The sequence below is a fragment of the Watersipora subatra genome, chromosome 1, assembly GCF_963576615.1.
Source record: "Watersipora subatra chromosome 1, tzWatSuba1.1, whole genome shotgun sequence".
Lineage (NCBI taxonomy): Eukaryota > Metazoa > Bryozoa > Gymnolaemata > Cheilostomatida > Watersiporidae > Watersipora > Watersipora subatra.
In genome coordinates this window covers 14718253-14743920 of record NC_088708.1, presented here as the reverse complement: position 1 = coordinate 14743920, position 25668 = coordinate 14718253, and the positions used below count along the sequence as shown (strand labels likewise).

Below are 25668 nucleotides of genomic sequence, written 5' to 3'. Positions count from 1 at the left end.
GGAATATCTTTATTTCGATGACATACTCATACATTGTGGTTAATGCTTTGACACGTGATGTTATCACGTGAATTGAAAGGTCAATAAAAGGCTCAATATAAAACATCTCGTAGCACTAGTTTATGACAAACACTGTGGGTTCTACCAAAAAGCCCTTATCAAATATAGACGCTCGCTATTTTACAGTTTCGTTTCAGTTTGGTCTAATCATCTAGTCGTAATCTGATCAAGTGACCCATACTTCCTGCCAAATGGTACGAACAATTTCTACAGCATTTTTTGACTATCACCGATGACCAACAGGATCCTTATGTTTAACAGAGGATGATAAGCACTCCTTCGAGCTGAGGTTAAAAATTAAACAAATTTTCAGGCTAGGTTTTGAGATATCAGTGCTCAAAGTAACAGCATTACAATGATGATGACATAGATGCGTAAGGACAATAGACATGGTTTTATTGAATGCGTGAAGTATATTTGTGAAAACATTTCGGCGAATAAGGTTGCGTGAAAGTGTAAACAGAAGCACATCGTGTTCAACTACGTCCCATTTGAGCCGTTTTGGAGAGAGATTCCAACCTACGGCGTTTTCGTGATGGCTGCGATTAACTGTTCGTTTTTGAACCTTTAGGAGCATGTAATCATATTTTCACATATTTCACACTACCACACAGCAGAGTAAGACATGGTGAACATTTTGATACCAAATTACTGTAATGTGAATTTTGTTGCAAGTCAACCTTTAAGGTGCATGTAGGTTCAGTGTTTATGTTACATGTCTTTCTCGAAGGGAAGAACTCCCCACGCTACATGCTGCACATAGTACATTGTAATATTACATTTTCTTGCAGATCATAACCACTAAATGCCCTAAAGTTACTGTAGGTAATTATAGTTACTAAGGTTTACATATTCTTTTGCTACTAATTTGTAATATGTACAATACGCATATAAAACTTTGATGATTTTCACCAGAAAGTGTTTGCATTAGATAACTACTATGGGTTTCTATACCACTCAATGCGATATTTTTGCTTTATGATGCCAGCCCTGAAACGAATTAAAATCACCTAATTGTATGCCAAATATTTTTTCATTGTAATCGTAGCAAAACAAACCTTATTTAGCCATTACTTGCTAATGATTTCACAATTACATTTAAACACAACTTTACGGTTTTTTTTTCTTAATTTATTCCAACAAAACACTTCTTTCATGATTTAAAGTTTAAAAGTTACAGTTGTTTGAAAAAGTTTGAAAACCTTGACATTTGTTTTATTTTTTATTCTTATTTATTTGAACTGCACAAAAAACACTTTTTTCGTGATATGAAGTTTAAAAGTTTTAACGGTAAATGTTGTATATATATGTTAAATAAATTTTCTTTTCAAAGATTTTTTGTTACCTTGGCAATGCCGGGCATTCAGCTAGTGTATATAAATAATATTAAATATATATATATATATTCTACTTCTCTACTTATATATATAAATTAGAGAATTAGATATAATACTTATCTTGGTTAGTCCTTGGCAGTTTCGTGCTTGCGCAGTCATCCGGCTGTAGGTCTCAACTGTAGATCAGGCTGTAGATCTACGGTTGTAGTTCTACTTATGATAAATTTTAATATATATATATATAGTTGTGTTAACTAATTAAAGTATTTGGTTGTTGAAAAGCTTAAAACAATTGGCAGCCTCATTTGAAGCTACACTTCAAGCTCATAAAAGTACTTTAATAACATGATTTTTGTAACAACAGCTTTGTAGAGATAATATTGTCAATACAGATTATCACTCATCTCAGAATTTTGTATTTCGTTTAGTTCTCACTCTCTTTAGAATCTAAACATTCACATGATAGCATTTCACCCGCATTACATATTGCTATATTAGCTCTATCCAGGGGATGTTTTGTATAAATGGTTTAAAAGATAGTTCAGAAGGTGGCGAGTAAACAGTCTATTATTAGACTATACAACAAAATTGTAAGACAGCATGTTGTATCAAGATGACACAAACCTGGTGCTGGAGCTTTGCTGATTGTTCAAGACTAAATGCAGAAACTGCTCTATGTCACGCATTTGATCAATTGTGTAAAGCTGGTCAAGTGCACTGTTCTCTACTCTTTTCTTGGTGTCTTTTGAGGTTTACTTCTATTTTTGGCAAATATTTAAGCTGTTGCAATTGACTTGGACCAGAGATGCAATTTTTATATCTAGTTTTATTTTTAATTTTTCATGTCTGAGCAAGTGTTTTTGGTGAATTGAGGTTGCTTGATGAGTGTATTTCATCATATATTGAAGTGATCTGCTTTTCCGAAGTATGGTTTTTAAAACTTTATATTTCTGTTAACTATGACATAAAAAATTTACAAAAGGCAGGCTGCAAATATACAAAACTAGTTTTTAAATCGTTTCAGGCAGGACTGTTTTTACGCTCTCACTTTCACACTCCCTCTACCAGTTTTTCATGAATGTTTTTGGAAGATCTTACATGAATCTCATGGACAGTTTACTTCTCCCATATTGTGACTTGGTGTTTATTTTTCTAACTTTTATTAAAACTGCTATCAATATAGACTATTAATTTTAAGAGGTGTTTGCTTTTTTAATGCGGTTTAATGTTAAGCGATAGAAAGCTTACTGGCCCAGCATCATAAAAATTCTCAAATTCTTCTTCATCTGAGCCAAGATACTATGAAATGTTTCATTAACAGAGATACACCTGAATTGACAGTGATGTGTTTATGATAGCATCAGAAATTCTGTAAATCCAAGCAGCACTCAATGTAGATCTATCTATAACATTTATCGAAATCAGACTTACCTTTGTCTTGTTTCTGAAAATCTATAAAAGGTTTTTTGTATAAGAATGTCAGCATAGCCTAAAGTACAATAAAACATGATATTTTATGCTATCCTCTCCTCGTGTGCATGGTTTCAGAGCCAATGTATTTTTGTCATAAATAACAAAAGTGTAAATGATATTGTTATTCAAATAATGTATAGCACTTTTGAGCATTCACCTATATCTATTTCATTACCATATCAGCACTGCCACAAATAGTACAGGTTTCATATGTCAGCATGTACTGTAAAGCCTTTATTTGAACGCAATGGCGCTTTATTTTTCAACTCTTTCCCTAGAGTGACGCTTTATTAGAGGTGACGTTCAAATAAGGTGTGGCGATTTATTTTTCAAACACCTCGTCTGGACGTTGAGAAGATAAATTTAACCCTTTCACGGGTGAATCGAATGTCGCTCATATTTTGCACTCTCCTTCGGGCGGTGTGACATGAACACTTTTGGAATCAAGAAACTTGCCAGCTTAACTCAACTTGTTGTAGATCTTTTAAATAAAGATGCATGAGGAGTCTGATACATGTCTACCAGTTGACAGCTATTGCCTGCAATTAACCAACAATGATCTTACAACCTGCGTTGCCATTTGTTGGAGCTTTCAAGTTTTTTATTTAATTTTAAATTTGAAGGTACATTTTTTTAACTATACTTAGCGAGGTTGCATAAAAGCTTATTGTACTCATGGCTTTTTATGCCCAATAGAACAGGAGTTACGAGCATTGTAGTTGATAGTTGTAGTCCATTGTAAGTTGAGTTCAGATAACCGCAATCATGCTATCAAATAATATGCTATAAATATGCAAATTTATAAGTTTTATAATAATTTATCAAATGCTACAAATGTATATTTAAAAACAAGTGACATAAACAAACCTTAATTACAATACATGCAACAACAAACATTAACATTTTAAAACAAATATTAACATTTTTAAGACAAAAATATTAGCATTGTTTACTCGGCCAGTTTCGTTCTGATTGTTGCCTTCGTTTGAAACCATTTTATGTTCTTCTGGCCGTTCAATACTTTGCATAGTGTCTTCCGATCTCCACTCCTCTTCTGCACAGCTGAGCTAGCTGGTATTAGCGTCTAAACGATTTTTTAGCTGAACAAAACTTTTTAAGTGATTCCATTTTGAATAGAAACTTCTAGCACGAATACTGAGAAACCGCGCATAATTAAAATGTTAGCCTCAAAATATGTAGTAGCACATTTTCCATCGTAAATGCGAGAACCTTTTTCCACATATATCGAAGTATCAAGACTGCGTTAAAAAAGGAACTACTATTAGCCTGATACAGTTACTAGTTATTTCATTGGCGTTGCAATCAAAGTTTTTAACAAAAAAGCTTAAAGACTTGGAGTTGAAAATGGACTTCGATACGAACAGAAAAAACGAATGAATTAATTGTTCTTGATGCAATCAAGTGTAAACAGAAGCGCATCGTGTTCAACTACGTCACATTTCAGCCGTTTTGAAAGGCATTCCAACCTACGGCATTTTCGTGAAGGCTGCGATTAGCTGTTCGTTTTTGAGCTTTTAAGAGCTTGTAATCAAATTTTCACATGTTTACACATACAACACAGGAGAGTAGGCCTAGGCCATGGTGAACCTTTTGGTACCAAATAACTGTAATCTGAATTTTGTTGCAAGTCAACCTTTAAGAATGTCAAATAGGATTGGTGAAATAGAAGTGGCGGTCAAATAGAAGTGGCGTTCTATTAAAGGGCGGCCCTATTGTTCATATCTTCTTCCATAGTGGCGCTCACATAGAGGTGGCGTTCAAATAAATGTTGCGTTCAAATACAGGTTTTACGGTAATTCTAAGTCAATAGGTGCAATAAAAACATTTCAATTAGCTTAATTTGGTAGGAAATTTGAGACTCTTTTTCGTTCGCTTTCATTTACCAGTTAGCTTTAATTCTGGAAAAACATTACATTTGCTTCTGTCTTACAAAATGTCTCATTTTGCATAACTTGAATTTCAGACAATTCAACTACAGTCATACCTCTACATCCGAGTGCTCCCACATGAGAGAAACTCGAGATGCGAACAGACTTTCGAGCAATTTTTTTCCTTGACATATGAGTAATATTTGAGATACAAGCATATGAGCCGGTTTTCAATGCCACTATATGGCCTAGTATGTGAGAGGTCACTTTCGAAAACAGCATGGGTCTCTCTCCTCGAATCAGTTTGAAAAAAGTTTTTAAAAGGTTAGCTAAAAGTTATAGGCAAAAAGCACCAAACCTCAAACAGATAATGAAAAAGTAGGACGAGAAAATTAAAGTAAGTTTAGTAAAAGACTAGAAATTAGCTTTAAATGTGTGTTTAGTGAGCAAAAATTTATTTAAGCCAAATTTAAAGTTTCTGTTACATACCGTCTCAAAATTTTAGTGTACCGAATACATTGCTGTCAAGTGCCTCTCAGACCGCTGTTAGTCAGTACGTCTGTCTCGATAGTGAAGACTGACAGTAGTATACATAGTATAATGTTACATTTGTTACATAATGTTACATTGTCAAAGTTTCTGTTACACAGGGTCACAAAAGTTTAGTCAACCGAATGCGTTGCAATCAAGTCTCTCTCAGACTGTTGTTATCCACAACGTCAATCTCGAAAGTAAATACTCCATAAAGTAGTGTACATTATGATGTTACATTTTATTGCAGATCATAATAATTATGTAATTATGTAGGTATTTGTTACTTTGTTACCGTAGCTTCTGAATTACAACAATTAAAAGCACGTTTTTCCACCGGAATATCCTGTTTTAAGTGGTTTTTCTGGTATGGTAACATTAATAATTTGTACTTAGTTATTTCATATAGGAATTATTGCCTTGATACGCAAGTACACCGACAAAACGCACTAAGCACGCATGTAGAGGTATGTCTTTATATACAAAACTGGTTAGAATATGTTTTTTGCAGTTTGACTACATATTTTAATAAGCAAAAATGTTTGATATAAATAAAGTAAGACATCTACCTCAACATATATCAGGTGTAGGCTTTCAGGTGTGCGGGTCAGATTTTTTAGATTGAGTAAGTGTAGTGACTGCTTTCTGCCAATTCTCTATTTCTATTGATATTTGTGTACTGACACTCGCTTTACCAAAATGAAACACTGCTGGTATGAAGGATTATTATGCTAAGAGCTAAAGGTTTACATCATTTCTCCGAGAAATAAAAATTATAATTCACTATGAACGGTCATCAAATCTACAGTTCAGCATGCTGTTATGATAAAATGATAGCCAGTCAATCATTGTCATAATTCCCTACATAAATTTCATATCATAGGAGAAGTTGGCTCCCTTTACTATGGTTGATTTGTTAGCAGTCATCTGACCAGCTTATGACACGCATCTACAGAACTAAGTTATACAACACTACATGTGAAATGTGGTAGACTTAAATCGGCAAAAAATCTGCTGTGTCTGTATTGTTATGGCGCAAGATTCTCTAAAATCACCAAGCTCCAGTAGGCAGTAACAAACGAATAATGGATAACTTCACGCACAGCACGTGCAGCCTTTGCACGTTGCTCTTACTGATAATGTGACGCTTAATCAGGCACAATGCTAGTACAACAGTCGTTGTAATAGGGCAATATAATCATAGTGCACAGGTTAGCATGGTGGTAGCATCATTGTTTTATACAGCTGCTTACTGCAACTACTATCTACTACTTGTTTGCTTCAATCAAATATAAGCTGCGTTGCTTTTAATCACATATTATTCTTCATTCTACCATTTCTGTCACTCGTACATTGGATACTTAAGATGATCGCATCACAACTATTTCCTACCTGATCATATGCTTCTTTTACTATCTTTGGATTAACGACTTACCGGTAAGTTAGGCTGTACATAATTTGATCAGAACCTTTAAAACTAGTTGATATCGCTGCTTATTCTGAAATCAGTTCAAAGTATCTTTATATTTGAAGGATACATGTGTATTTCGTTAACATTATTCAAAACAAACAAACAGAGCTTTGGTGATAAATTTTAAAAATGTATACTGCACAGAATTGAGCAAAAATATTACTAACTATGACGTCAGTTGTAAAATTGCAGCTTTACATAGGCTTATAAACATTTGCATTTGTGTATCATGACTATCATGGCTTCAAAGGAATGAAGCTGTTAGGTGTGTATGCATATGCAGTAAAGTCAATTGAGTGTGGTAGCAGTTATTCAACAAAAATGAAATAATCTCATGGGTCATGAGTTCTCTCTGACTGACAAATGCTGCTCACGCTGACAGATAGCCTGTATCCACAAGCGTACTACATAGTACAGTTTGCTTGGCACTTAGACATGCCTAGGCAACATTGTTATGGCTTATATTATGTCTGGCTCATCAGTGGTTAGAGCATACCTTTCAATACTCTCAAATCTTACGATAGGGTATATCCTACCGTTTCGATTTTTAGTGCACGAGAGATCACACTCGTATTTATTGTATAAATTTTATAAAAACAGGAAAACTTGTGGCTAAAAACTTGCGCACTTATAAACAGTTGTTGCCGATAATAAACTATAATTGTTTTATGTGGTTCTAAAAATCAAAGTACCGAATTCCACCTATGGACAGTTGGACAGTTTAAGTTGCCTAAACGCATAACAAACAATTTGATCGAACACGGACGCACCATTCAGCTTTTGGCAAAAGAAACATTCATCAAAAACACCAAAACTGCTGTTTTCCATTTTTATTGCCACAGATTCTTTATAAGTCCTTCCGAATAAAGGAAAAATTAAGCCTGATCTTGAAAATTAAAACTTGAAAACAATATCTAAAACAATTAGCTTTGGAGATGCACTATTTTTAGATAGCTACATGTATGTGTGTGCTGCTAACACTTTATTTGCCTGACTAATTTTACTACTTATCATTGTTCTGGATAGGCAGTAGAATAGCAGAAGTAAGCTAAATACAAATTAGCGCTGGCTCTTGTTTTCCTATTTAAAAATATTAAAGTTTGGTAAGAATATACAGAGTTAATCGAGTGTTAACTTCTCTAAAGACACTTTGTTGGCAATAATCTAAATTTTTGTAAAAAATATTAAAGTATATGTTATGAAAAAAGTATTAGTTTTGGTTTTTGGTCATGCATATAACAGTATATTTAAATAAAAGTGTTGGTAAGCAGTTATTATCGATAACAAACAACTATATACTCAGCGCAAGTGTTAAAGTCAAAAGAAAAACAGTTTTAGGAAAAAAATATTACCTTGGTCACAAAAATTTGCGAATACACAAATGCACTGAAACATTTTATTTTTAGCACTTTTATTCGATCACAGTTTGTTATTCATACTATCCTTTTAATAAATATCCTTACATAATTTTCGTTACTGTTAAGTTTTGATGACCAAAGCATAGTTTACAAAACTGTTTTGTAAACAAATTACAAAATGATTTTTTACAAATAATTTTATTGCTGTATATTTAAATATCACAACAATTTCTGAGCGTATAACTCTGTACCTTTCTTTAAAGTTAGGAATTTAGTAAGCTAGGTTCAGTTCAGAGAACTGTGAAGTTTGCCTTGGATCAGCAGCTCACAAAAATGAGAATATACATTAAATCCAGAATTAATTTTAATGAAATATAATACATGAATTATATTGTATATTAAATTGTATATTTTTTATATTTTGTATGTAACCTTTGTCATATTTTAAATCACCTAAAAATAAGGTATTTCAATCCTTGTTTTCAATGTATAGCTCATGTGATTAATATCTACAATTTGACAACACAAAACCAGCCTATGATCACAAGAACTTGTTCAGCCTCATGTATATTCACAAAAGTTTATATGATGGGTATATTTAGGCGCATCCCAATAAGTTCACTCCATGATTGTAGTTCTGTAACAAGTCGTGTGCTCAGTGCGGCATTAAAATAAACATAACATTTTTAACTGTCTCAAACGCAGGTCTTACGTCATTAATTCACTTTCATGTTTATTTGTGTCACAACGTATTTATGTAGCAAAACACTAATTTGCTGTCTGATTTGGATTGCATCTTCAATTATTCTTCTCTGACACCTTCCATTCAGTAGTAAATTGCTATTTGTCCTATTTTATAAATAGTTTTTACAGTGCAATGTTCCCATCATGTGATTGCTGTGTAACTTTATGCAAGCTCCAGTTCATAAATAATAGGCGTGCGCTGTGTATGCATGAGTGCATTTGCACGTGCAGTCATCGGCGCATTTGCTAAGCCTGCGCATGGCTGAGTTGCTATGCAGGACGCACGCATGATACGTTATCATTCGCAGAGAGATTGTATGATGTCGGTCTCAAATAGCGGTCACGCTTGGTGGTGAGGCAAGGTATAGAAATGATAATATTTTTAGCGTAATACAAAGCTTACAAAAGAACTTTATGCTGGCACAACAAAAACTTAATTAGCGATATCGCTTCCTGCCAGATCCATCTAGTTCAGTCTTTCATACTTCTTTAACCTTTTAACATCCTATTGGGGTAGCGAGGAAGGAACAGCCACAAAAAAACATTTAACATCAGGTGCTCTTCTTGACTCTTCTTTGGTTTGTAGGTCAAGGTGTAGGTCAAATCTAGAACTTGAAAATATTTTTCATGGTTTATTGTTGTCTTTATTATGGTTAATGGACCGGCCGTGGGTTAAAGTCACTGCATGTTTTAAGTGTTAAGTGTTAATTGTTAAGTGTTAAGTGTGACCGTGGTTAAGTTTTATTTTAAATTTCTACTCAAATTAAAATTAAACTACATTTTTATTAAATTAAACTACTTTGCTCACATTTTTCTTGTTTGTTTGGTATGTTCTGTCCTTGACTGGATTTGCAAACACAAACCTTTTAATGTGAATTTTTTTACCAGTGGTTGATCTGCAAATTATCAGTCAGAATGGAGTTCTTTGCTATATCACACTTTTATATTTGAGTAAAAAATCGTAATCTGTTGAAGTGGGTCAACTGTGAGAACGATTTACAAAAGTAAACATTCTAATTTTCTTGCATGGCATAAACAACAGCTAATTTATGAATGTAGTACAAACAAACATTCTCTGTTGCACCTGAGAATGTCAAATGAAAATCAATATGTATTTAATGGTGTTGGACATGTCCGTGTGTCGTTAGTCGTTAGTCAGTGAGAAAACTGTTTATTAACAAAAAGCAGTTGTATGTTCGGCAGTCACCTTGTAGAAAGTGAAGAAAGCTATATCGTAATATATTTCACAGTGCTGAGTAGCTGTAATTTCAATCATTGTAGGCCGTGCATTTTATATCGATCCATAATGTTATTTACATCATGCAAATAATAAGTAATTGAATCACCTAAAGAATTGCTATCTGCAGCCTTAATCTTTATGTATTAAAATATTATAACAATAGATTATGTAAAAATAAAACTACACTTCTGAACTAAATCTGTTACAGAAATAGCAGGTTGTAAACATGTTCAAAATAGTTAATATTATGTCACATTTTGATCATAAACCGACTTGCTCTTTTGATACTTCCAGTATCAACATTGCCCTTTCACACTATTTTTTCCGATTTTATTTTGGATACTGCTGAATTTAATAAAAAAACAATGTATTTGCTCATGTCAAGAAATTCATGGCCTCAGGTTTGACCATCTCAAATGGCTCGATGTGCCAAATAAAATGTTGGGTAAATTTCCTAGTTTAGTGTCTTCTGAAAGTATTTTATAGAACACCATTATACCAAATATGATGGTGTCCGGATGATGGTGGTAATGATAATGATAATGGTGATAATGATGGTGAATTTATCATGGTGTCCGATTATACTAAATGGCCTGTGGAATAGATGAATACACTAAATCCAGTAATTTGTGTTTCGGCGAATAGGATAAATAACCTTTTCTGGATTTGGCTAAGCAATTAAGTGTCATAGTTGCTTCGGGTTTAAATTCTATGTGAAGAGCTAATTTTTTATCGTTCTTTTAAAGCCTTATCTCTCAGCTTTTTAATACATTGTATGTATTGATATACATAACGTACATGTTTGTATTAAATTTAATTTTCTATCAAAAAATAACTGCTACATGTATTTTCAATTGGAAACTATTTATGTTATACAACCAACTGTAGAAAACATACCACCGTCTATCGTTTCAATAATGACTCATTTCAAATGGAAATCGCATCTTTGGTGATAAGCCGATAGCATAGCTTAAATTTGTTGACTATATACAGGCGTCAAATTTCACACAAATTGCCGGACACAAGGTATAAGGGTGTTGCCATCTTTATAAGCAAGGTATAAGGGTTGTCATCTCTATAAGCAAGGGGGCATAAGTTTAAGTGTATTTTTAGCTTTTTAAAATTAGATTGATCGAGTTGCGACGGTGCTGTCAAATGTTAAAAACATTTTTTAATTTTAGCATATCAACTATTGCATACAAACGAATGTATATTGTGTATTAACAAGCAATTAAACAGCTGTTGCAGTCACTATTACCATTGCTATACAAAAATTAACAAACAACTGAAATAAAAGTGTAGAATTGGGATAACATTGTTTAATTATTAAATTGTATAATGAAATATGCAAATGTTTTTTCAATACACGAAATGGTCATTACAAAACTTCAACATCAATTTCAGTTATAAATGAGAATATTGAATGAATTATGAAACAATTCTTGCCTGGAATTTAGTAGGGTGTTATCGCATTGCTTATATAGTTTCTTTATTTTCTAGTTAAACATGGAAGGTGAAGCTAGTTCCCCTAACAATGCAAATGAGGAAGGATTAGATCTAAGGCTAGACTGTAAGAAGCCACTGCCTCAACCATCAAGTAACAGTAGTATTTCTCATTCATCCTCTAGCAGATGTTCAATAATGAACCACAAAGAGAAAAGATCAAGGCGTCGACATGTTAACATGTTCAAAAAGCACAAGCTTAAGTACAGGTATCTTCTTAACCGACATCCTAAGCAGGGATCAGACTCTGGCAACTTTGGCAGTGGTAGCATGGCTGGCTCATCGGGTAACGGAAGCAATGAGAAAGCTTCAAATCAAGGAGAGTCGACAACTCCGCCTTCATGTTCATCCAACTCACCATTATCTTTCTCTGGTGGTTCCAATAGTTCACAGAGCTTTACACCGTCTCCGCCAGACCAGCAGCAGATGTGTATGATGCTCGGTCAAGCTGTACCACTGATAGTGATGATGCAGGGCCAGCTACAGAGTACAACCGACATTACATACTCTAATACAATGCTCTACAAGTGCAATATGTGCAACATGTTTTCTAACAACTTGCCCGATGTCCTGAATCATGTTAACAGTAGCCATGCTGAATTTCACTATTGTTTTGTTTGTCAGCAGTTTCATAGCAGCAAAAGAGAATTTGAGCGTCATAAAAATGCCTGCTCGACGGCTAGACAGGCTTTTAACCAAATGATGGACGGCCGTTATCGGAACAATCGACCGCCTGATGGAGCTCACAATGGTAGCTGTGACTTAGCTCTAAATCTTTCTGTTAAACAAGACATAGCGAAGCGAACAGTTCAAATGCTACATAACAAATCTCGACGAAAGAAAATAAAAAAGATGTTGAAATGTAATTTTTGCAAGAAAACATTTTTTGGTAGCTTTTATCTTCGAAGACATTTAAGAAGCCACACTGGAGAAAAGGCTTGTCATTGTGATTTATGTGGCAAAGGCTTTGCTGAGTGGCGCAACTTACGTAATCACATGGCCAGGTTCCATAACAGTAGTGATAGCACATCTAGTCGTGAACAACAGTCTAAATCTACCAGTCCTAATGGTACCTCTGATAGCGATGAAATTCACATAAAATATGCAAATACGACTCAGTTACGAGACAGGTCTGGGTACGCCTATTCTTCACAGTCAGCTAACCCACAGTCTGGAACAGCACTTGGAAATGCTGTGGATGAAGCAGCTTACTCCACTTCTGTGCCTACCCATTCCAATGACTTTAAATCTGACCCGATGCCAGTGTCACAAGCTGCTCCCCAGTCATCTAATCCAGTAGTTTCCAGGCAGACAAGCCAGGCTGATTGTCCGTATAACTACAGTGTTGCCAGTAGTCACACTTCTGTGTATCCAGCAAGCATAGCATCGTTTAGCAGCGGCTGCTCTAGCTACAGCCGATCTTCAGCTGATTCTGCTTGCGTTACATATAATTCATCGTACCCATCAGTTCCACGAGATGATAAACGTAAGTTCAGATATGTGCATGCCGTGCTTACCTAATTTGCTAACATTAAAGATGGAAAAACTTCAGTTAGTTATATACAAAGGAAGCTAGTTATACCAAGGAAGGTTGTGAAAATTCCAATCTCTTAGATAGCTAATTTGGAAAGCTTGTTTTCTGTTAATACAGGGGACCATAATTTTTATTGTTTTCATGTGAAGTAATTTGCCATAATTGTAAATTTTTGCTGATTGGTTGCGAAACTATTTTTCAAGAGGAATCAACAATCATATTTGTCCTAATAATGGAAGTATGCTTTTTTGATAGCCTTCTTATCATTGGGTCTAGCAACTTTGCACCTTTTTACCAAATTCTTTAAATATTCTGAACAATAATAATGGTTTATTGAACAGTATTTCATAGATGTCCCAGACTATATTTGCCTACATTTACTACAGCCAACATAACAACATATACTTTATCAATATATACTTTAAATATATAAAGTTATTTTACATAAAAGGCATAGCAGCAAACAAAAGTCAGGTAGTCTACAGAGGTACTATGCCTCTCTAACTAACCCAGGCGATATAATAATAGGATGTCAAGTTATCCTTCACACTACAGTAAATTGTAATAATTGTTCCTTATGTTCGCAATGGCGATAATGTTCTTCTTAACTATCCTATGGTGCTTTAGCATTTGCTAAGAAAAATCATACTAAATCGTTCAAATTCTATTGCGTAAGATTGGTCATGATGACTTCTTGTTGAGCAGATACTCAGATGGCAAATGACGGTCCTGCATCCATTCCGAAGGCAGAAGAATCCAAGCCAGGAACTATGTACCTCGGTAGTAATTCATCTAGGTGATAGCTTATATACTGATTGCCAGTTTCCTCATATCATCCAAGCATCAGCTAGATAATACTATCAAGCCACAATGGTTATATGCTGTTTGCTGTCATAGAAGTCATACATAAACAATCTGTTGTATATCTACGGATGTGCCATATGTAGTTTTATAGTTTTGTATGATAAATTGAAGAGTTGAGAGGATTATAAGAAAAGTAGAATTTTGCTTGAAACTTAAGAAAATTCATACTAGTGATGGCTGACACGCTACAGAAGCATTATATGTTATAGGCTGGCGCTAAGTGTTAGCGAGAAAGGTCAAACGCAATCTCTCAATCCAATCATAAATGCAAAGGGGATGAAAGTTTTCAAATGCTATCTCTGTGGCAAGACCTTCAAAAGCAAATTTGCCATGCAACGACACTTGGATTTCCATGCTGGTGAGACTAAGCAACTTTATTTTGTTTAACTAGTTGTGATGTAAGCGGCATTATTACAAATGTTTCTTCAATATAAAATAAAAGTTTTATTGTATCCAATATAATATGAAAAAGAAATATGAGAATGCTTGAGTAACATATTTTACCTCTTGTAGACATCAGGCCATACAGCTGCAGCCAATGCAATTACAAAGCCAAAACTGGACCACAGCTGAAGGTTCATGTAATGCGTCATGCTGGTAAGATCTACTCTCTCAACATTTACTTGCTTCACACTGAACAGTTCTTAAGCATGAGGTATTAACTCGTACTACTGGCTTGTGTGACTCAAAATTGTAATTATTAACAGGGATTGTGATCTCGTGTGTACAGAGCATTTTTCTTTCTTTACACGACAAGGGTTAATGCTTTCAGGTAAAAAACAGTTTCTTTGTGAGCTGTGTAACTATGCATCAGTAACACATTCAGACCTCAACCGACACTGCAAGTCTAAGACACACATTTTAAAGGAGAAAGCCAAAGATCACAACAGTCGTGAGAGTGAGACTGTGCACATCGAGAGCATACATGTAGAAGCTACAAATATACCAGACGCGGTGTAGCCAAGTGCTAGGGATAAGAATGTACAAACTCATCTTCACGAATTCTCACTTTTATCGTACAATGATGATAGTTTGTACTACTACATGTATTTGTCAATTTATTATGGTGTTGTTGATGAGACACACCACACGCTACAGATGTATTATATGTTAGTGCGTCAGATTATTATGTGCCAATGATTCCATATTAAATCTGCATTCATTCGCAGACGATTATGTTTTGTGCGAAGTTATATATATTTGATACACACATTTTCACACATTTGTCATTTAACTATTGCAAGTATTAATTCTTGCACAGCGAGATGGTTTATATGTTAATCAAATATAAGAAATGCGAGTAATAATTGCATAATTGTTAAGCTACGCAATACTATATGTAAAAATTATTCGTTGTTGCTTTGTATGATTATCGTAACGGACTATGAATGTTTAATAAATATTGCTGCGTTGTTCATAACATCCAATCTGTATGGTGTATTCAAGTTTTGTTTGTAATTTCACAACAAAAAGTATTTGTAATGCTGCGATGCCAGTTACACAATCTTAAAAATGATAGCACTCAAAGCTAACCATGTTGAAATTTAACTGCAAACATTAAAGATTTGGGTAGACTACGACATACATACATGAAATCTAGGCCTGCCACTAGACTTACACAACAGTGTCTTCATAACAATAAATATTCTCATTTATATATACATATAGAAGCAATAACACCTCAACCTCACTCATCAGGTAACAGTAATGTACTTGTTGGGTGCACTTGGCTTCACATCTGTGCATCCTAATTTATGGGTTCGATTCTTGTGAGGTGCAATCTTTTTTCCTAACACTCTTAGATGGCTTTGGACAGACACGGCTCTTATTATAGTAAATATTAAAATATTAGCTCAAGTCACTAGCTAAAGTTACTCAAGTTTATGGGGTTAAGAAACTTAACCAATGGTAACTACATAACCTGCCACTGTTTATAAGTTACTAGCGGAATGTCCGGCGTTGTGTGGGTATTAAAAATCAGCTTATAAACAGTGACAGTTAATGAAGTAGCATGCCACATGCCATTAGCCTGGCACATTGCCAAAGGCTTATTTGGGCAAGCTAGTAAACTTACTAAAAAGAGCCGTGAGATCAAGCAGAAAATAGGTTGCACCATAACTGAGAACGGTATGCGTATTTTCACCCAGATCATTATATATATCGCCCAATGAATCCATCAATCTCCCATAGTGTAATTGGTAAGATGTTTGCCTGGCAAATGGGAGGTTCTGAGATCAAATTTTCTGCAATACAGATTCATCATCCCAAACATTTAATAGCTATAACTGGCAATACCGAAGAACACTCAAACTTTGTGATTTATATACATTGATTTTAAATTTTAGGCTCATGTGAAGCATAAGAAGAAATGTTTTTTTAACAATTTGTTTTAGCTATGCTTCGAGCTTTCAAATATTTGAATTATGCACTGGTTGGACACACACATAATAAATACATTCATTTAAAAGTTAAAATGGTAAATATTGTATATGTTAATTAAAAATAAATTTTTTATGCTAAAAACTTTTTATTACTCGTGCAACACCTGGCATTCATCTATTTATATATATTACATAAAAACAATGAAGAACAGCAAATTCATATATGTCATATAAAAGATAAAGTTTCCTGTCAACTAGCCGGTCATGTCACGATGAATCAGTTGGCAACTTTAAGCCAACCAATCTGGCAGTGTCTTCAATACTTCGCTCTCCTTTACCTTTGTAAGTTGCCAGCAATTCCTGGAAAATAGCACGTTGAACTTTGTTTAAATCATATTTAGTACAAGTTATCAGTACACTGGAGAATTATGGTGACCTACACTACTACCGCCTCCAATTAATTAAAACAAGGCAACTGCTGTAAGTATTGTTTACCGCTTTGTCTCCAGTTAGTTGCTCCTTTATTTATGAACCAAAACTGCAGCTCTTATATTTTAGGCACCCTAATCTGTGTTTGTTGGTAAAGACATATGCATGTAAAAGACATGAGAAACAAGATTCTAGGGGTGATGAACTCACTAGCAATAACAAACAAAAATATGGTTTCGTTTAGCAACATTCAGTTTCTAGCTGCTGAATACTAAACAATTACTAGTACGCAGGCAGAGCCATGTAGTACTGTGAAAGACCGTCATGTGTACAAAGCACCTGCACAATTACTCACCATTGCAGCAAGGTGGTTGTAGTGAGTAGCGTGCTTGGCTGAGAATCTGAATATCCAGATTCGATTCCGGTTCAGTGCAATCTTTTTTCCTAATTCTAATCGTAGCTTTGGACGAACACGACTATTATTATAGTAAAGGCTACTGAATGCCCGGCATTGCAAAGATAATAAAATAATTACCTAATAAAGTTGAATAACTTAAGCTAGTAATTTACTATATTAAGAGTCGTGTCCTACATCTGAAGCTAGCGTGTGATGCTACGGGTAATTATATCGATAACACAATCATAAACTTCAAGCGTGCTATTATTTTCGTAAGCGATTGATAAGAACGTGCCATATTATGCCATAGTATGGGAAGGACAATGTATTGCAGTGGATTGGCTCACTGGTCTGCAGGCCTGAAGGTTTCCAGTTCAATTTCTCTGCAAAGCGGATTTTTGTAACAAAACTATCACTACAGCTAGACAGACAAACGACAGACAAAAACACTGAGATTTATTATAGTAAAGATTTGTGAGGATGAATTTTAATTGTTTTACAAATAAAATCAAATTTGCAGCAACGAAAACGCGTCTAGAAAGATTTGTAGTTAATTTCCACCGGCTCGCACATTGTATAATGTGAAAATGTCGCATTAATTTTTAGCAAAATTAAATGTCATTTTAAATGATCGTAAACAAAGTTAGTTATATACCTGATTTATCCGATTGCTCTGAAGGTAGCAGAGGTATGTGGAAGCTTGGTGATAAGCAGCCTTTGGATCTCTACATACTTTGTTGGGTGTCAGCTGGTATGTCTGGAACTGCTTTATGACATGTTGGTAAGATGGGTCATCCGTAACCTTGCCCTATCAAGCATAGCCTGTTTAGTTATGGCAAAACCACATCTAGCTATGCTATGGCTTGATGTTACTTTCATGGAGGTGCTAATAATGTGACAGTTAAAGATAGCAAATGTGGTGATACATATTTTTACCCTTTTACAACTGGCTAGTATATCAACTTAGTATGTAGGACACATAGTGACCTACCTTAGGTAGGACTCTTCTTAGCTCTCTGAGTATTCCCAGAAATGTCCTTAATTCTGTCTTCATTTTTGATTATCCTGTAAATATGAATTTAGTGCACGTATAGAATGTGTCGATGAGCCATGAACAATCACTAGCTAAGATAACTGCAGCAAACACAAAAACTAGATGAGATCATAAAAATGCAAGTTGATGGCCAAGCCAAGGGATTGTTATCAGCTTTCAAGTTAACTGAGCAATAACGTCAGGAGAACATGCGTAAGGCAAACTGAGCTAAGATATGGCCAATTCTGCAGATTTGTTTCCAAAAACCATTAAAAAAACGAGCATATTTTGTTGAGGTTACAATGTTTGATGAATATGTTATATATATATATATATCTTATAGAAAGAGATATATAATACTATTGACTCTGCTTAATAGTAGTCGTTTTGTTTACTGTAATAATCTTGTTTCACCAATAATCTGTAGAGCAATATGAGTCATTAAAGACATAGTCACTTAACGTATCAAACAACATGACATACACTACTGATGTATACCATAGTATCATGTCTGGAATGTCGTCTAAAAGTGTTAGACATAATTTGTTGATAAATTGCTACAGTGTCTACTACGACTGTATTGCATTAGATTGCTTTTGCACTGTATTTCCATTGCACTGTACCGCATTGTATTGCATTTGCATCAAGAACAGATTGATTTTAAAATCCTTCGTGAAAGCGCAGATGATAGCACTCTGCTCTTCAAGGTCAAATCTCAATAATCTTAACATGAGAAAATATCTCATAAACTAATTAAAAAAATTTGATTCTCTGGTATTTTTTACTGACTGTAGAATTGTATTGACTCGAACCATCCTACCAATAAGAATTGAATCTTTACTGTCACCACAGAAAAATTGATTCGATTTTCTATTTTCAATAAGCAATTTGACTTGGAGTCGAAATGAACCAATACTTCCCTGCATAATTACTGTGTTGACGAAAAATCTATCGCAAAAAGTATAACAGATGATGTCCTACGTAACACCATCTGTTATTTTATGCGCACTAAAGAGAAAATGTCAGTGCAGTCCCATGTTGCCAGCCGCACACGTCTTTAAAAGACTTCGATATCAGTGCGCATATTTTATTGGTCAATAATATGTACTACGCACTAATATAGTATAGGTCTGCGGTTTGCCTGCGCATTAACATTAAGGTTATTATCTGCTCGGGAATATCGCTCAATCTACCAAAAAGCCTTTATAACGACTCGCCTTTGTATCTATACAAAAACAATGATCCTGATATGCAGTGTTATCAGATCTACTTACAACTTTACCTTAATAAATTTAGGAAGTTAGGCTATCATTTTGCCAACAACTGTACCAGTTACATGTACAGTACGTAGTTTTTCCTTTACTAACAAAACAGCATCAAATAAAAGTTTTTATATTACTGGTTTAGGATGAATGAAAATAATTATTGTAAACAGCGACCTAAACATATTTCTGCTAGCGAAATTCATCAGCACTGGACCAAAGATATTTTTGACTACTACATTTTTAAATATTAGATAATGTGTGTCTGAATTGGTCAAACTGCAAAACGATAACGTTTTTTTGCACTCGTTTTCACAAAATTACAAAAAAATTAAATATTTCTTTTACTTTTCAAATGCACTGATTCTTGTGCTGGATTTTTTTTATTCTCGAAAACTTTAAATTGAAGTTAAATGACAAAAACTCAGCTTTTACACCAACATACCAAGTGTATGCCAGCAAAGGATGGTAAGCATGACTTAATTCAATCCAAAAAACCAATGAAATCCATAGTGAAATAATTGATATTTGCTATGAAAACAGTCAATAGACTGAGCAGCTAAACTATTGATTGTGGGTTATTGTTATTTTGATATACATGTATGTATTGCCATAAGTCAATTTCCGTAAGAATTGATAGAGAATTGATTTCGTTTATTTGGGATAATTGAATTGAGTCATTGAAGTTAGGATAGCTAAAGAATTGAGAATTGAGTTGTGGTGTTATGCTACGTACTGTGAATTGAATCGATTGTTACACAACATATGATGCTAAAGAATTGGGAATTGAATCGTTAATTTTTTGATGAGATTTGAATCAAGTCATTTTTTAAACATATCTTATAAACATCCCTGCTGAACACTACGCAAAAAGAATAACCTAAAACTGGTTGTTTATGCTTACACTTTTTGTATGCTAATTAAAACAATATATGAGTAAGATTCTTTATGACGAGAATCGCCAGATTTCAGCATCTCCTATTAAGATTTAACTGAAACTATGCTTTAACATGTAATTTTACAACAAAGCGCTTTATTTTCATAATATCCACATTCTATTCTAACATAAACTGTACAATATAAGAAACATTAACATGTAATGGAAATTAAAATAAATCTTTTGTTGGCAGTTGAGGTCGCGATAGTAATTACATCTAGAAGTATCATTCAATTTTATCGTTATTGTTTTCTGGATAATGATAAAGTATAAATTCCAAAATGTTCTCAAATTGAAGTGAAACAACTTTTGTTACAGTTTAAATATAATTCTCAAGCATTTCAATCTTCAAGCATGAGTTTTACCGTTATTAACACCTGCAAAACAGTGTCACATGAGTCAAAATTAGAACTTGCCGCAATAGTAATAGGCTCACTTGTAAAAATTATTATAATTACCTCACAACTCCATCTAGACAAACTTTGAGTAAAATAAAAAAAATTAACACTTCTAGAAATTTTTCACAATAATAATTGGTCTTGAAACACCGGCGTTGCAAAAAAATTTACATCGTGAATATGACACTCTAATTCAACTATGATTAACACGCCATCAGTACTAATTTAAAATTATCCCGGTCGCCATCTTGATGAATGAAAAACAGACTTATATACTTCATTTGCAAAATGGAATATCCAAAGAATTGTAGAATAGATCATTGTGAATTGCTTGCTCCCTTTTGGTTTTAATTACATAGATTGGCTTCACGATGTATGTATGATCGTCCCTGCTATGTATGAGCAGGGACAATCATCACAGTTATTACTTTTTAGTGTACGTTTAACTTCCTTCAGCAGTTTGCGATGTGAATAGATACCTAGACTAGTAGTACATTTTAATTTAAAATTAAGTTTTTATATAATATACTGTAATCTACATGATTGTCTCACACTAATAATTACATTAATGCGCTTTTCAAATATTCTTATATATTATTATTTATTATTTTCTTGATAAATACCGATAAATAGTAAGATAGTAAATAACGCAAACATTACAAAAACACAAATTATTTTCATTTTATAATAATATGAATATAAATATCATATTATTTCTAAATTATGTTTTTATTTTTATATGAAATTGAATATAAATATAATATCTAACAAGATTTCATATTTTTAATATATATAGTATTACATTATATTCCTTGTTTACTTGGTTTTAAAATTATCATTTACATTTATTATTTAAATAATAATAATTATAATTACTAGAAACTCCCCTGTCATACAGCCCACGACCAAAGTGATATTGGAAAAAAGAAAGGGTACTGATGGTTGAAAAATGCAATATTAGAAGTCAAATGGCACTGCAGTGCAATAGGATAACTGCAATGGTAGCTGCAATAGTAGCTGTAATGTACTGGGTGTTATTATGTACAACAAACAGCAATAATGAAAGGAAAAGATTATATGTTTATATCTCTCCCCCTGCAATAGGAGAAATGCAATATTGGCCAATATTAGAAGTAAAATGCACTGATATTATTAGAATAACTAATATTATTAATATAGTAATAATGGTTTTCAAAATTGTGCATTTTCTAATGCACAATTTTGTCTACAATTCCAAACGTCATAGCTAACAATATTAAGAAGTTGTGATATTTATGTAGATTTTTAGAAAATCTATTTAAAAAAGTGTTTGGTCATGACAAACAGCAATAATGAAAGGAAAAGATTATATGTTTATATCTCTCCCCCTGCAATAGGAGAAATGCAATATTAGAAGTAAAATGCACTGATATTATTAGAATAACCAATACATGTATTATTAATATAGTAATACAGTAATAATAGAAAACCAATGCACAATTTTGTTTACATTTCAAAATATCATAGCTAACAATATCAAGAAGCTGTGATATTTATATAGATTTTTAGAAAATCTATTTAACAAAACTATTTTAAAAAATAATAACAGTAACATACTGCCCATCATTGATGTTGTTAGTGTGACTATAAGACTTTAATAGTCATCCAAACTTATAATTAAATATTGTAATAATCTCATAATCGTTAGAAAAAAATATCATCGTCATTTCCTTTACTTTCACTGCTTTGGACATCAGTTGGAATACCAAAGTACTCAAAAGTTTGCAAAATGTCAGTTACTTTGAAATCGGCAAAAAAGAAACAGTTTCTGTACTTCTACGTTAATTACAGAAACCTTCGGCAATTCGACAATGCTATAGACTGGTGAAATGTGCACGTTATTTTTTCGTGAAATGCGCACGACTTAATGGTTCTATTCTCTGTCGCTCAGCGTTTCATTTGCCGGTCTTAATTTTGATAGAAGTAAGGCTTGGCCAGTTTTAATAAAGATTTTTGGCCGAATTAATCTGTCTATTTATGTATAATCTGATCAGATGGGTTAGTTTTAAGATATTGCGGTAACCTTTCAAAGACTTGCTAACATATTTAAATAGGTTTATATGTGTTTTGTATCGTTATTACACTTTAACGACTCTACAAAAAACTGGTTAAATTTGTTGATGAGATTTCGATGCAAGGGTTTGCGACATTGTTGATGAATAATGTTCGTAAGTTGTGTGCACATGCATTTATCATAAAAACTCAAACTTCGCACCGCTCGTTTCGTCGTGGGATAAATATGAAATAATAGTTTTAATACTAGTTATATTATTAATTAATAAAAATAGTACAACACATTACAATATCATCTAGGCTGCTGTGTACTTTAATAGGAGCCGTGTCCATTCGTCCGAAGCCACGCTTGAAACATTAGCAAAAAAACACATCAAATGGGAGTTTAATTCAGATAGTCGGCTTTGCGCACCGACACTCTAACCACTGCAACTACCTTCTCACTTATGGGAATAATTATGCACATAGTTATTACGCATGATGATGATCTCTCATGGCACACAAAACTACCAGCGCACTAGTAATAATTATACTCCATAACTGTAGTATTTGAGCAATCATTAGGGCTATGCTTTTAAGGTATTTTTTGTTTATTTCATAATAATATATGAATTTTTTTAGCTTTAATGCACCTGCTCAGTTCTGTTTGGTTAATTGGGATATGGTAGCTGAATTATACTTTATCTAGGTCGAATGTTCTTTTAGTGTTTTGTCAGTTTCCTACTGTCTGTGTCTTCTACTGTTTAAGCTATGCGGCTACCAGTAGTAGCCAAGTTTGTTTACTAAACTATGGTATTTTGCTTTAATGTAATCCTCCATTATTCATTGATGTGTTCTCAGCATACAGTGAAAGGTGGCAACTCCTGATATAGAATAGGAGTATACATAATTTTATAGACAATCGTCAACCTATAGAGACGGTTTTTAAACTGGTATATGTACATATTTTTGTTCATATTTTATAAAATATTTATTATTAGTGTTTAAAATGTTAGTTATCAACAATTTAACCAGTCACAAGAAAAAGTCACTAATTCTTAGTGAGTTGAATTAGTAATAAAATAAATTTTAAATATCATTAATTAAATATACTCTAGATAGATTTATTGACTGCAACATCTGTATGTTGATGCAATTTTAGTAAAACTATTTAATAATGGATATGGCGTTACTTTTTATGAATCAACTAAACAATGTTTTACAATTATTTCGGTTTCGAAATAATGCACGAAATAATTCAAGAAATAGCTATGCAGGCTACCTGGTATAATACGCTACTGGTGCAACTAACATGACATTTCAAATGGGCCTTTAAGAAAAAATGCCACCTAAATTGAAAGATGGCAAAAGTTACCAAAAGCTTTTCAAAGAACAAAAAGAATAAGCCGAAAACGACACTTAGTGGTGTCGTAATTATTATTACAATATGACTGAGAAGAAGAGACAAGGTGAGAGATCAAGTATGCAAACCACCAAAACAATGTACTAGATTCTTGCAAGTCAGTAAACATGGGTGTCACATTATGTTCCTAAGGGGTTCACTCTCTTTTATTCATCCCCAAGGGCTCAACGGAAGAAGCCTGTTTTAGAGGTCTTTTTTGGTGGCCTGACACGCTGGAGTGTGTTCATAACAAAGGGTATGTTTTTTTTAGTTTAGTACATGAATACCCCTTTCCACACAGTGGAAAGGGGTATTCTTGAGCAAAAAAAGGGGCAGGTAGTCTGTGGTGATGAAGTGATAAGGGGTAGCTTTTTGTTAATGTGTAAGTCAGTGGAAAGGGTGCATTTTATAACATCTCAGACTAACCCTTGGGGATGAATAAAAGAAAGTGAGACCCCTGGGCTTTTGGCTTGGTAGGCCTACATGAATACCCTTTTTAACACAGTGGAAAGAGGTGAGAAGAGAATGAGCAAAAAAGGGAAAATTAGCCTGTGGTGATGAAGTGATAGGGGGAAGTTTTTATAAATGTGCAAGTCAGTAGAAAGGGTGCATTTTATAACATCTCAGACTAGCCCTTGGGGATGAATAGAAAAGAGTCAACCTCCTGGGATCATGTTGTGCTACCGAGTTCATTAGTGTCTTATTACTATCATGTTGTCCTTTAGTCGCATGCATCTGCATCCCAATGAGACGTCACAAAATAGTCAATATATCATGGACAAACAAACCGATTAAAAACTTTTCAACGTTTTAGATAGATAAGATGCTGTATTATGGCATGCTATACTTTAAGAATGTTTAAACAAAAGCTTTGAAAATTTATGCAAATTTTACGCAGAATTCTCATAATGAAAAATCTTCCCCGTTGTGCAAGTCTTTGTTATAAATCGCGGAAAGCGTGCATAGAAGCATAGCCTACCTGCCAACTCTCACGCATTGGGCGTGAGACTCACGCAATCACCCCAAAGAAAAAATGAAAATGCGTGAGATTTTTGCCCCAATTTCCACAATTTTATATATACTATCATTGATACATCAATTGCCAAGTTTGCTGAGTTATGGAACAATTAGTAAATTACTTGTAAATTACCTACTTTAGCAGAGAGCCGGTAAATATTATTACCAATCATAGAATCAGGCACTCAATTTACATATTTTAGCAAATAGGCAAATGCAATATCAAAAAATAAGTTCCGCTATCTGCTTCTTAAAAAGACAACAAACCATCCTTGGCCTCACTAACTGCTACATATGTGAAAACTTGTCGGAATTCTTTAACGCTTTCGCAAGTTTCAATATTTATTCGACCGTGACACATATTTGAACTTGACATA

The 25668-nt window shown here is 33.8% G+C and overlaps 2 protein-coding genes across 3 annotated transcripts; one reads left to right on the top strand and one right to left on the bottom strand.

The window, feature by feature from the left end:
• The first annotated feature begins 6523 nt into the window (after positions 1–6523).
• On the top strand, positions 6524–15311 carry LOC137400446 (RB-associated KRAB zinc finger protein-like). Its single transcript, XM_068086774.1, has 6 exons — positions 6524–6727; positions 11604–13092; positions 13846–13936; positions 14214–14362; positions 14518–14601; positions 14777–15311. The coding sequence occupies exons 2-6, from the start codon at positions 11610–11612 to the stop codon at positions 14962–14964; spliced, it is 1995 nt and encodes a 664-aa protein (XP_067942875.1). The 5' UTR covers positions 6524–6727; positions 11604–11609; the 3' UTR covers positions 14965–15311.
• A 1159-nt stretch (positions 15312–16470) lies between these two features.
• Positions 16471–25554, bottom strand: LOC137410157 (protein FMC1 homolog). 2 transcript variants are annotated; one of them, XM_068095751.1, is made up of 4 exons: positions 25429–25554; positions 18203–18276; positions 17867–18019; positions 16471–16745 (listed from the first exon to the last, which is right to left on the bottom strand). In XM_068095751.1, the coding sequence occupies exons 2-4, from the start codon at positions 18263–18265 to the stop codon at positions 16653–16655; spliced, it is 309 nt and encodes a 102-aa protein (XP_067951852.1). In that variant the 5' UTR covers positions 18266–18276; positions 25429–25554; the 3' UTR covers positions 16471–16652. The 2 variants fall into 2 exon arrangements, with proteins under 2 accessions (XP_067951852.1, XP_067951845.1); XM_068095744.1 differs by lacking the exon at positions 25429–25554 and having other exon boundaries at positions 18203–19036.
• Between the last annotated feature and the right edge of the window lie 114 nt (positions 25555–25668).

What these genes read in the sequence shown, in the direction of transcription:
- LOC137400446 (XM_068086774.1), top strand. Translation starts at nt 11,610, where the DNA reads ATGGAAGGTGAAGCTAGTTCCCCTAACAATGCAAATGAGGAAGGATTA. An exon ending in CTCGGTAGTAATTCATCTAG is followed by an intron (nt 13,937 to 14,213) that starts GTGATAGCTTAT and finishes TATATGTTATAG; the next exon opens with GCTGGCGCTAAGTGTTAGCG. An exon ending in TCATGTAATGCGTCATGCTG is followed by an intron (nt 14,602 to 14,776) that starts GTAAGATCTACT and finishes TAATGCTTTCAG; the next exon opens with GTAAAAAACAGTTTCTTTGT.
- LOC137410157 (XM_068095751.1), bottom strand. Translation starts at nt 18,265, where the DNA reads ATGAAGACAGAATTAAGGACATTTCTGGGAATACTCAGAGAGCTAAGA. An exon ending in TAAGAAGAGTCCTACCTAAG is followed by an intron (nt 18,020 to 18,202) that starts GTAGGTCACTAT and finishes TATGCTTGATAG; the next exon opens with GGCAAGGTTACGGATGACCC. An exon ending in AGAGCAATCGGATAAATCAG is followed by an intron (nt 16,746 to 17,866) that starts GTATATAACTAA and finishes GCTATTTTCCAG; the next exon opens with GAATTGCTGGCAACTTACAA.